Source organism: Drosophila bipectinata, chromosome 3R (genome assembly GCF_030179905.1).
Source record: "Drosophila bipectinata strain 14024-0381.07 chromosome 3R, DbipHiC1v2, whole genome shotgun sequence".
Classification (NCBI taxonomy): Eukaryota; Metazoa; Arthropoda; class Insecta; order Diptera; family Drosophilidae; genus Drosophila; species Drosophila bipectinata.
The window spans coordinates 21,803,554-21,814,342 of record NC_091739.1 but is presented as its reverse complement, the minus strand read 5'-3'; the positions used below and the strand labels follow the sequence as shown (position 1 = coordinate 21,814,342).

At 47.6% G+C, this 10,789-nt stretch overlaps 1 protein-coding gene across 10 annotated transcripts in view; it reads left to right on the top strand.

Annotated features, from left to right (window-relative positions):
• The window catches only part of smash (smallish), a 71,019-nt gene that overhangs the window by 53,419 nt on the left and 6,811 nt on the right, over positions 1-10,789 (top strand). For 8 of the 10 annotated variants that reach the window (XM_070281903.1, XM_017237287.3, XM_017237286.3 and 5 more), the window contains 5 exons: positions 2,331-2,681; positions 3,636-3,842; positions 5,307-5,449; positions 5,508-5,664; positions 6,383-7,645. In XM_070281903.1, the coding sequence (XP_070138004.1) occupies positions 2,574-2,681; positions 3,636-3,842; positions 5,307-5,449; positions 5,508-5,664; positions 6,383-7,645 (1,878 nt within the window). In that variant the 5' untranslated portion in view covers positions 2,331-2,573. Of the gene's footprint in view, positions 1-2,330; positions 2,682-3,635; positions 3,843-5,306; positions 5,450-5,507; positions 5,665-6,382; positions 10,670-10,789 lie in introns of those variants that run through there. The other 2 variants (XM_070281906.1, XM_017237290.2) reach the window with 2 other exon arrangements.

Here is a 10,789-nt window from a genome sequence, read left to right as displayed (position 1 = left end):
ACTCAGAGACAACAGTCAAGAGTCAAGACAATTGGCTGGCATTTACGCGCCAGCCGGCTGTTGGTCGAGAATGCCCTCCTCATCCTCCGCAGAAGACACCTCGCACTCTCTTCCAGTTCTCGGCATCGTCATCATAGTCGTCATTTTATCAATTAATTCAGCGCCTCGGCCCATACGAAACCATCTTGATACAATTTGTAACCGAAAGCCGGCGAAAGGGGACAGGGGCTGGCTCTATCTTATGTTACCGCCTCGGCTTTGGTTCTGGATCTCGAGTGGACTTAGTGCTTGGCGCCAACAGTGAGATATACTGTGACGGCGTTTTATTTTTCTAGCCATTTATATCTAATTATCATTTGGTTCGGCTAATAATTATTGCTAATGCATTGGCCCGGAGTGAGCCGGGCCGTCAGTTTGGGAAAGTTGGCGGCGGGTCTCTTATGTAAAAGGCAAAGTCAAGCTCTGGCTTTCTGTGAAATTTAAATTATTGCAATTTTCTGCTAACGTCGTTGGCCGACTGCGCTTGGCCATTACAGTAAGCCGATGTCGCCGTGTTGTTAGACGACCTCCATCCTATCACTGCACCTAGAGAAAAAAGACATCAAATTGGTGTTTGATTTATTATAGATTTCATTTTAAGACTCTCATTAAAGAATCTGTAATTTATATAGTGTCTTTGCTGATTCTAACATCCTCTTAAGTGTAGTTTTAAATCCTAGCTTTTATATCTTCCTGTGTAGTAACTACAGTAGGTTCAGACCTCTGGTCGTTGTTAAGCATTATAATTTCAAAGTTTTGCTTTAATTGTTGTTGTCTTTAGCTTTGGCCAACTAACCATTAGATCTAATGCCTGCAATGCTGTTGTCTGATGCATTTTATATGCAAATTAGCAACCAGCAACATCGGCGACGAATGCCTAACATCACAGAGTCCATGTTGATTAGCCTCGTGCCTCGGATCTCGAGTCCTGTACCTCAAATCTCTGCCTTGCATCTCGAGTGGCTGTCTTCTCCACTTGAAAGAGACGAGTGTTGAAAAACTTTGGCATATGAGACTCGGCAGAGATTAGAATTCAAGACCATTATGAAGCCATTCAAGCAAATGGAGAGCTTTGCGGCACACCGTTCATAATTAGTATTGATGGCGAAATTCCTTAGGAATACTTTTCACTTAATCTAGCCCATAGAACCCTAACCTAATGATCGGTTCCAGCTAGGGATTTGTTTGGTTTCCATTAAAACAGGAAGCCATGGGCCCACCTAATACTTATCAGCTGTCAGTTTGGCCTCGTAATTATGATAGATACAGGTCCGATGGAAACTAAACTTCCCCGGGCAGTAGCCCGCTTGTGTCGCAACCTTTTGAACCCACTTTCTGTGGAAAATTGGAAGCCAGCCACGATGCATTCATAAAAATTCAAGAAAGTATAGCTTACTTTGGGGAAGACGAAGTTGATATACCCTTCCAGTTAAGTGACAGTTTTTGTTTCTCCATCGGAGGTTTATTATCATACATTACATAAATATATTGAAAATATAGTCGGATATAATCTACAAATCATTAAATTCAATAAATTATAATACCCTCGGCAAGGGTATAAACAATTAATAAATAAGCTCGATTACACGAGTGGGGGAAAACAGCAGCCGCGCCGCAGATCTCTGCGAGAATACTTAATAGTTATTAATTAGTAGGAGGGAATGAAAAGCGTAGCAAAACGATCAAAAAATACCGGGTCACATCACATCGAGGGGAAGACAAAAACAAAAAAAAAAACAAAACAACTTAAAGTCGTAGGCCGACAGATGGATGACGAACGATGCGGATGACTATGTGGATGTTGGATGCTCCACGAAGATGATGATGACTCTGGCAGAAGTTTATAAGATTGACCCGCATACCAGCGTGTGGGTCCCAGGCAAGTGCCGCATCCACATCCACGTCCATCCACTCAGAAAGGCAGACAGTCGAGCGTCAGTCAGAGGCAGCGAGGTTGAGGAACCCAGAGAGATAAACAGAGTTGCACAATTAGATAAAGCATCTTATGGATGCACTTTGATGAATGTTAATTGAACTACACGCTGTACTTTTCGAGCATTGTTCAGCTGTCGTCGTCTGGCAGTTGAGGAAATGCCTGAGAGTTTTTGTAGATCCTTCACGGATGCAAGACCAGAATGCCAGAAACTGGCTCATCATTTCATCTTCATTGGAAACCGTTCCACTAACCGCCGACACCTGCCCACTCGTCGGCGGCCCGGGGTTAATGGCTCTTAAATGAGGCTAACACACATTCCGACACGATATTAATAATATGCGTTTATTTCTTTCAGCTAATGATATCGGACACCTCCGATGTGCGTGGTGCGTGGGTGGCAGTTGGCTCCACTGACATGCGGTTGAGGCACTGAGACTGACCCGAGGCCGAGAAACCCGCGTAGGAGTGACTCCGCTCCACTGCCATGTGAGCTAAGCTCAACCCATCTCCAGTCCAAAACACACAAACCCCGCAGCGGAAAGCAAGCAATCTTAAAGCCCGGAGCTATCCGGTAGGTAGTCGATATACTCAGCGACCAATGGAGGCCACCGAACAGGACCTCATGCTGGAGGGCGGCGAAGACCTGATGTCCACATCGGCCACGTCCGCGAATGGCGATGACACAAATGGTTGTGGCAGGAAGTCGGTAAGTAGATCAGCTCTCTATGGATGATTGGGAGTCCTTTGCTTCGAAGCTTATCCCTAAAAACAAATACCATAAGCAGTTTTCAGTGTGTTCCCCTAATAAGCAGAGTCACAGACCCTTTGTTCTTCTAGAAGCTACACTTTTCACTTCTTGGCCCTCCAGTTGGCTTTTGTTGACGGAAGTGTTTGCGAGTCGATGGATGGCCATGCATCGCTTGACTTTTGCCATGCCTACCCATAGACCAAGTGTATTGGCCAACTGGGTGTGTGCGTGGGTGGTTGGGTGGGTCAAAGCACTTGAAGTTCGACTGAAAGCCGCTTAGAGCGTTGCAAGCAGTTAAAAGTAAAAGCACGCTCGATGAAAGCTGAAAGTAATATAACAAAAAACCAAGTACTTTTTTAAAGCGTTTGTTCTCGAGAACCAAGGGAATCATAACATTTTCTTTCCCAATTATGTAAGCTTAAAATACCCACTCTCCGATCAGTAACAACACTCTGTGGGATTCGCAGACGTAAACAACATCTGACTCATTGAACTGAAGAAAAATAAATTGTGAATAATAAATCACATAAGGACTCTCACAGCATTTCAAGGTTTTCCTCGGCCTGGAGTATTTAGCCAATCAGAACTTCCATATAAGTCACCGCTGAATATTTTATGCAATTAAAGGCAGTTCAAGGCAACACCAACAGCCAGCTTAATAAGCAGAAAAAACGTAATAGGATTTAAAAGCAGAAAATAAAGTAAAGGCACGAGTACGAGTGTAAACAGCCACTGCCTGCCCACACATCCAGTCCATATAGACAACAATGGTCACACACCCTGGACATCTGACATTTGCATTTGACTCCCGATCTCTCCATTGCCTGCCAACTGTTGCCTCTCTGGCAATTGAAGGCAATTCATGCTAATTAGAAATTTTATTACGTTTATTGCATTTATTGTTAATTGCAGTCCATAACCTCGCCGGATCCCACATCGTACGTGGCCAAGGCTCGAGTTACGCGGCCCACGCCGCCGCCTCCGTCGAAGAACCCGATGCAGTTCGTCCAGATCAAGCCCTGCAATCTGTACCAGACCGCCCAGCAGCAGCTGAAGAAGGCCGAGGAAGTCAAGAAGTTGAAGGAGGTGAAGAAGGAGGAGCCCGAGGAGTGGCAGAACGTAAGTCCATATCATATACATATATCACTTCGAGAGGGAAAATCACTTTCTAAGTCGTGACAGATTTTCTTTATTTTTGGGGTTAGATGCATATGATACTCTAAAGTAGGTTGAACTTTATTCTTATAGATCTTTAGATAGACTATCTTAAAGATTGATTTTTCAAAAGAGTATATGGAAGTATTAGGAATTTCAACACAGTCTACATATATCTCTTATAACTTCTAGGGTATTTGAAACCTTGTCTTCCTAAAACAGCCTTTCTTTTGGCCATTTGTTTTGGCCGTCTGAAACTTATCGCCGCGGATAACCAAAGTAAAGCCACTTGGGCATGGCACATGGCACACAGCTCGTTATGGTCGCTCCAGTTTCCAGTGCACGTCGTCCAGGTTGGCGGACAAAAAAGTTATTGCATTGCATAATCGCAACTATTACATTTTGTTGATAGTTGTTTTCTTTGCCGCCTGCATGGCTTTTTGTTTCTCCGTCCATTTTCTTTTGGCAAAGTTGTGTGTTACATGCAAATTGGCTGCGACTGCCATAACCCCGGTGAAATGCTGACTGTACCCAGCCTAATTACCTAATCCAGCCATTTTGATGCAGTCGCTGCATTTGAAGTGGCTTTGGTTGATTTAGCAATCCTACCTGAGCATCATGTTCATCGATGGCCGGCCAGGGAAGTCTCACAGGTTCCCAGACATACCACATTGGCCAAAAATCTATTAACATGCGTATGGGGTATTGGAACTGGGTGACTGACTACTCGATGGGCCAACATGGGAAAGGAAGTCCAAAGCGCCGTTTTAATGGCTCTCAAGTGTGGTAAATGGCTTTCTTTTGCTTTGTCTCGACTTCTAATGCGAAAGCCTTTTAATCACCCAAAAAAAAAATCGAAATTTGCATTCAGAATGGCTCATCGAAGAAGAAACGATCGTGCCAGCCAGCCGGAAGCTCTCATAACTGTTGAGAAAACGAGGAAGCTCAAGAGCTCCGATATGATTAGTAGTTTCAGTCAATCATTATCTTTAAAAACCAAATATTTGCCATAAGAGCTGAAAGATATTTAAATCCGTTCATTCAATCTAGACTCTGATTCAGGTAAACCAACATTCTATATGTATGATGGTATAATATACACTTTTTATATATCTCGGAAAGCGGAGACGGTAGTCGTTAAAATAAGCAAAGTTCACGCGCCTCGGAAGCATTTCACCTTTGTCACGTAGTTCCGTAGCTCCGTAGCCGAGTCAAAACTTTTTAATTGCCATCAAAAGAAACTTTAGCTCTTCCCCACTTCTACAATGCGAAACCGAATAATACACTTACACGTCTGCCCTTTCTTTATTTATTTGGCATTATATTATTATTATTATTTTCTATACTAACTTTCGCTACCTTTCTGCTCCCAACAATGCAAACCGATGACAAATAATAAACCGAACCGACATCATCACACAAAAACAGAACCTTGACAATTGGAAATCGTCAAGGCGAAAACGTGTCGAACACATCATCGATCGTGTGGTGGAGACGAAGAAACTCGAGCTGGAGGAGCATGATCGAATGCGACGAAAATCGAAAACATTCACCGAAATGATGGAGGAGAGGCAAGTACCTAGTTTCAGATTCCTCCAGGTGTTTAAAACTAATACCATGTCCTTGCAGGGCCGAAAGGGGAGGATCCCGTGGACGTGCCAAGTTGGCCTCCCTGGCGGTTTACAACGAGGACGAGGCCAACGATCTGAGCGATTTGGGCATCGGAACCAGCAGCGCCAGCGGCAAGAGCAGCCTATCCGAGGATTACGACAATAATAGCGTTATGGTGAGTAAGACTCCCTGAAAATGGAGGTCATTGTAAGGCATTATCAGAATAGTCAGTGGCAATGGCATCATTAGCACAATTTCTAGTCGACTGGCCATTTGGTATTGTTTCTCTTTTTCTGCCCGTCTTGGCAACTTTTTCATCTCTTTTTTATTTGCCGTAATTAAGTGTCATTTTGCTTGTGACGGCGTTTATAAACAATTACAACAAATTAGTAATTAAATCTAATTTATAAACAATGTGCCGGCGAAGCCGAAGCTTTCAATTTGGGATTGGAGGCTCGTTGGAAAGTGTCGGCTGCCAAGCAACGCGATGCGACGCGGGCTAATAAACACAAATGGTTTATTAATCAAATGTGCACACAGCCACATGAAAACCAGCCACACTAATAAAATCATAATCATAAATAATAAATAATAAACAACGAACGAACAGAAGCTCGGATTCCGATCGCGATTGAAACTGAAATTGAGCGCAAGATTGAACTGCGGATTGGGCAATTAGACCCGCTTGTCGCCGGCTCATAAAATCTCGAGCTGGAAAAGTGGAATATTTATGGGGAGACCCAACCCCAAAGGTCCCTGAGATTACAAAGAAAACAGACAAGAACACCAGGTTACTAAATTAAATGATTTAATGCTCTATTGCTCCCGATTTATTAAAGTTTTCTTCCTAGAATATTCCTTACTAATCGCTAATCATACTATTTAACTTTCAGAGCGACCATGCCGCCGAGCTGGACAAGGCTATAGGAGCTGCCGGTTCTGGAGCTGCCGGATCCGCCTCTCGGAACATCGACGAACTGCAAAACCATATCAACCGGAATGGAGGCAACACCAACCACGGCAACGGAGTGCCCATTGGCCAGGCCAGCACCTCCAAGGCAGCGGGCAGGGAGTACATTTCCTCGCCGGGATACGACACCTCGTCGAGCACAGCGCCGGCCAGTTCGCCAGATCCATGCGAGTACACCTACGAGGGAGCGATCCAGGACTACAAGCAGCGCGTCCAGAGGGCCAGTAGCAATGGCAATGGCAACGCTAACGGAAAGGCCAACGGAGAACCCATCGCGTATCCCACGCGACGAGGATCGAAGATCGAGGACCGGCTCAGTGGCTTCGAGGTGACCTCGCCCAGCGACACGCAGGAGGGCGTGGAGAAGCAGAAGGTGGACGTGCCGAAGGTGGACATTTCCAAGCGCAAGGAGATCTTTGAGCAGGCCAAGGCGGCTCCATCCAACGGAGCTCCACCCACCGCTCCCAAGGTAGTGCTTCGCGACCGACTCACCAACGGAAACGGAAAGTCCAATGGCAGCTCCGCCGGAGCCACCAAGCCGGATGTGAAGCGCTTGTCTGGCGACATAACCAGCATCCGAGATCGCATGCAGAGCCTGGAGCAGCAGCGGAATGCTTTCAATTCCAGCAAGAGTGTGGATGTGCCGGTGCCGCCACTCAAGCAGCGGCTCAACAGTTTGCAGCAGTCCGTTACCAAAGAGGAGCACAAGAAGCCGATGGTGGCTCTGATCGATGCCCGCCAGCTGGAGATCATGAGGGGCGAGGAGGAGCGCATGCGACAGCAGCAAAAGGAGCAGCAGAAGCAGCAGCTCCAGGCCACTGTGGTGGCACCGCCAGCACTAGTTGTGGAGGAACCGCCCGTGGTGGCCACCAACGACGATAGCGGCATCCACGAGGACACCAACGACGAGCTGCAGCAGCAGCAGCAGCAACTGAATGCCGCCATTGCGGCCCTAGCCCTGGAGGAGCGCCAGCTGGAGGAGGCGGCCAACGCGGTTAACCAGATTGAAGCTGAGTTCGACGAGCTCACCGACCTGAATCCCTCGCCGCTGCCGCCTTCGCCAGCTCATCCATCAGTCCAGGCAGCATCAGCTCCACCAGCACCCTCAGCAGCTCCGACTACATCTTCAATTCAAGCGCCCAACCAGCCGGCCGCCGCTCCTCCATTGCGGGACATGGAATTTAGTGTAAGTTCTACTAACAATTTTATCGAATCCGCTAAGTTAAGTCCTAGTGATGTTGATGTAGTAGCTGCTTCAGCGGTGTCGGTGTCCAAGTCTGGTCCCACTCCCCCACCCACATCCACACCCACTCCGCCGAATCCCGGTTCCCCCACACAGAATTGTAACTTGCGTAGAAAGCCCTCCAATGAAATGGTCCATCACCGAAATTTGTTGAAAATGTTCAAGGAAACCTTTCAGAATGACGATGACCTGAAAGAGTTCACCGAGCCCACTGTCACCTCTCCTGGGCAGTTTTCGCAGGTCTTTGATTTCACCAAGCAGCCTGTACAATCAGTACAGACTCCACAGCCTATCCAGCCTGTGCAACCTCCACAGCCTGTGCAACCTCCGGCACCTGTTGCCGCTTCAAGTCCTGTGCCTACCCAAATACCACGACCTCTGGGCAAGCCGCCCATGTCGCCCAAAGCGGTTAGATTGGCCACAAGCCCCAAGATTCAGATTAATTCAGCCAGCCAATCCCCTACCAATCCGACCACCCAACAGTTTAGCATTAACGGCCGTGTGGAGATATTCAATTCGAGGCAATTGGAGAAACCTCCGACGCCACCGGCTCCTCCTAAGAGATCTGTGAAGATTGAGACATCAGTCAGAGAAGAAGCAGCCCCTCTACCCGAGGTAGTGATGTGTGCTCCACCCATGACCATTGTCAATCCCGACGAGCTGCCTAAACCCAATACAGTGAAGGCCTTGTCCAACTGCTTCACCAAGACTGACGCAGTGGTGCCCACTCCGATCACCTCCCCCATTATGTCACCCAGAGCCTTACCCCGGAGTCGCATTCCCCAGATTACGCCACCAGCTTCTCCGAAACCTTCAAGGAGAGCTCCTCTGGAACTGCCCTCCAGGGATGTGGTTGATCGCGATTCCGGAGACTATGCTCCCGTGATGGGGGAAACGAAAGCCATTGTGCACTCCCCACCACCGGTGGCTAAGGCCAATCACCCTCGCCCTACCGGACTACCCATAGATCCGCTGGCCCCCAATGACGCACTGTACCTGCACTCATCGTCGCCCTGTGAGCTGGCGCCCTTGAAGGCCTGCACCCCGAATGAGTCGAGCCTCTTCAAGATGGTCTCGTCCAGACCCACATCGCCCTCGGTGGAGATGGAGGTGGCTCTGTGCCAGCAATTTCTAGAACGCGAAGCGCCCAAGGACCTCCAGCTAGCCGAAGAAGATCGCGTGCGGCTGGAGAAGATGGCGGTGGAGGAGGTGCCCTGTGATAAGATCGATGCAACCAAGTCGCCGCTACGCAGCACTGGTTTCCAAAGTGTGAGCGAGGAGCGGGTGAAGAAGTGCGACGGAAAGATTGAGCTGCCAAAGGAGCAGCCTGAGCTGGAAGAGGTGCCCAGTAGGGAGGACATTGCCCTGTGCGCTGGGCTGCTCGATTGCCTGGCCCCTGCCCAGGAGCCGATTTGCGACCTCATCGACGTGAACAAGGTGCCAGTGCCGGCCACAGGCTTCCAGGATGTCAGCGAGGCGGAGGTGAAGCGCTGTGATGCTGGCGGAAAGAGCTCTGTGATCCAGTCCGCCAGGCCCAGTTCGCCCATCGGCACTGCCAGGGCAGCCCACTCGAAGGCTCTGATGGACACCTGTGAGAAAATTATTGCGGAGGAGCGCCTGGCCAGCAGCCAGATGATGAAGACCTCCCTGCCGGAGGCGCCCTCGACTCCCCAGCTGGGCCGCAAGTCCAAGATCCCCATACCCAAGCCCTGTTGCATTTCGGCCTCCGGAACGGACTCGATCAGCCGAGCTGGCTATGCACCGACTGCGGCTCCAGCTCCGACGGAGCAGCCGCTGATAGCTCGCACTCACCTGGTGGAAACGGAGATCAAAGTGAAGGAGATCTCGCCACCCAGCTCACCCAAGCCCCAGGCGGAGAATCCGACACCACCCGCTCCCCCTGTGAAGGAGAAGAAGACCAAGAACATATTCGACTTTCTGCGCCGGAACTTTGGCCACCACGAGGAACCGCAGCCCCATCCCACGCTGAACGAAACGCTCGAGAAGAAGGTGGTGCTCACCAGCACCCGCAGCGGCGTGGACGTGGTGAATGCCGATGAGTTCGTCCGGGTGGACAACTCCAAGTTCTATGTGCCGAACGAGGAGGAGGACGGAGTAGCGCCTCCACCTCTGCCCAAGACACCGGCGCCGGTGAACATTGAGATTCGGAAAACAATAAGGACCGATGAGATTCTCGAGGAGAATACCACCGAACAGGCGCTAACTCAGGAGATCAGCGATCTGCTGGATGACGAGATCATGAAACTGGAGGCAGCCGGTGCTGCCTCGTTAAAGAAATAGGATCTGTGTAGGAGGAATACTGAGATCTGCTGAATCAGGGAGTGATGATACGTGATCTCTCTGCCTTAAGGAAAGCCTTTACAGCTTTAAAGCTGACGAATATATATTAATGTCCTGTGACCCATGACAAAGGGCTCTCTGAGATTCACCTAGTAGGATTATCCAAGTGATACATTCGGAAGAAGGAACAACGAATTCAACTGAACTTGAACATTTTTGAATCAAAATCAACGAATCAAAATTTCAAACGAATTTATTTTCACACAAATTATTTATTTTAGTCTGGTTTTTGTTATTTTCTATGGATTATGATATTATTCGATTCAATTCGATTTCTATTCGAACATTTTGTTATGGGCTCAAGCTACGTAAGCTACAGTTTTTCTTTATTTTAATATTGTATCTATACTAAACCCTGATTTATGTATAAAAACAAAATTTGATTTAATGTAAACGAAATGTCAAACATATGTTTTATGGTTATATATTTTAAAAACAACACAATACACAAAAAAAAAGAAACAATATCGAAAACTAATACGCGCTAATACACAAAAAAATGGAAGATTTAAACCTCAAAAGCATACCAAATAATACAAATGAGGAACAAATATTATAAATACAAATGAGATATAATATACTGTAATATTCATAAAATAACGAAAACGTTTTATTTAAAAACCGAGTCACCGCATAAACCACATTCCACATGGCTTCCACATGGTCTTACGATATTCGCCAGAGCGCGACGCTAGGTGTCGCTTTTGTAGCGAGGTAGAATACCTT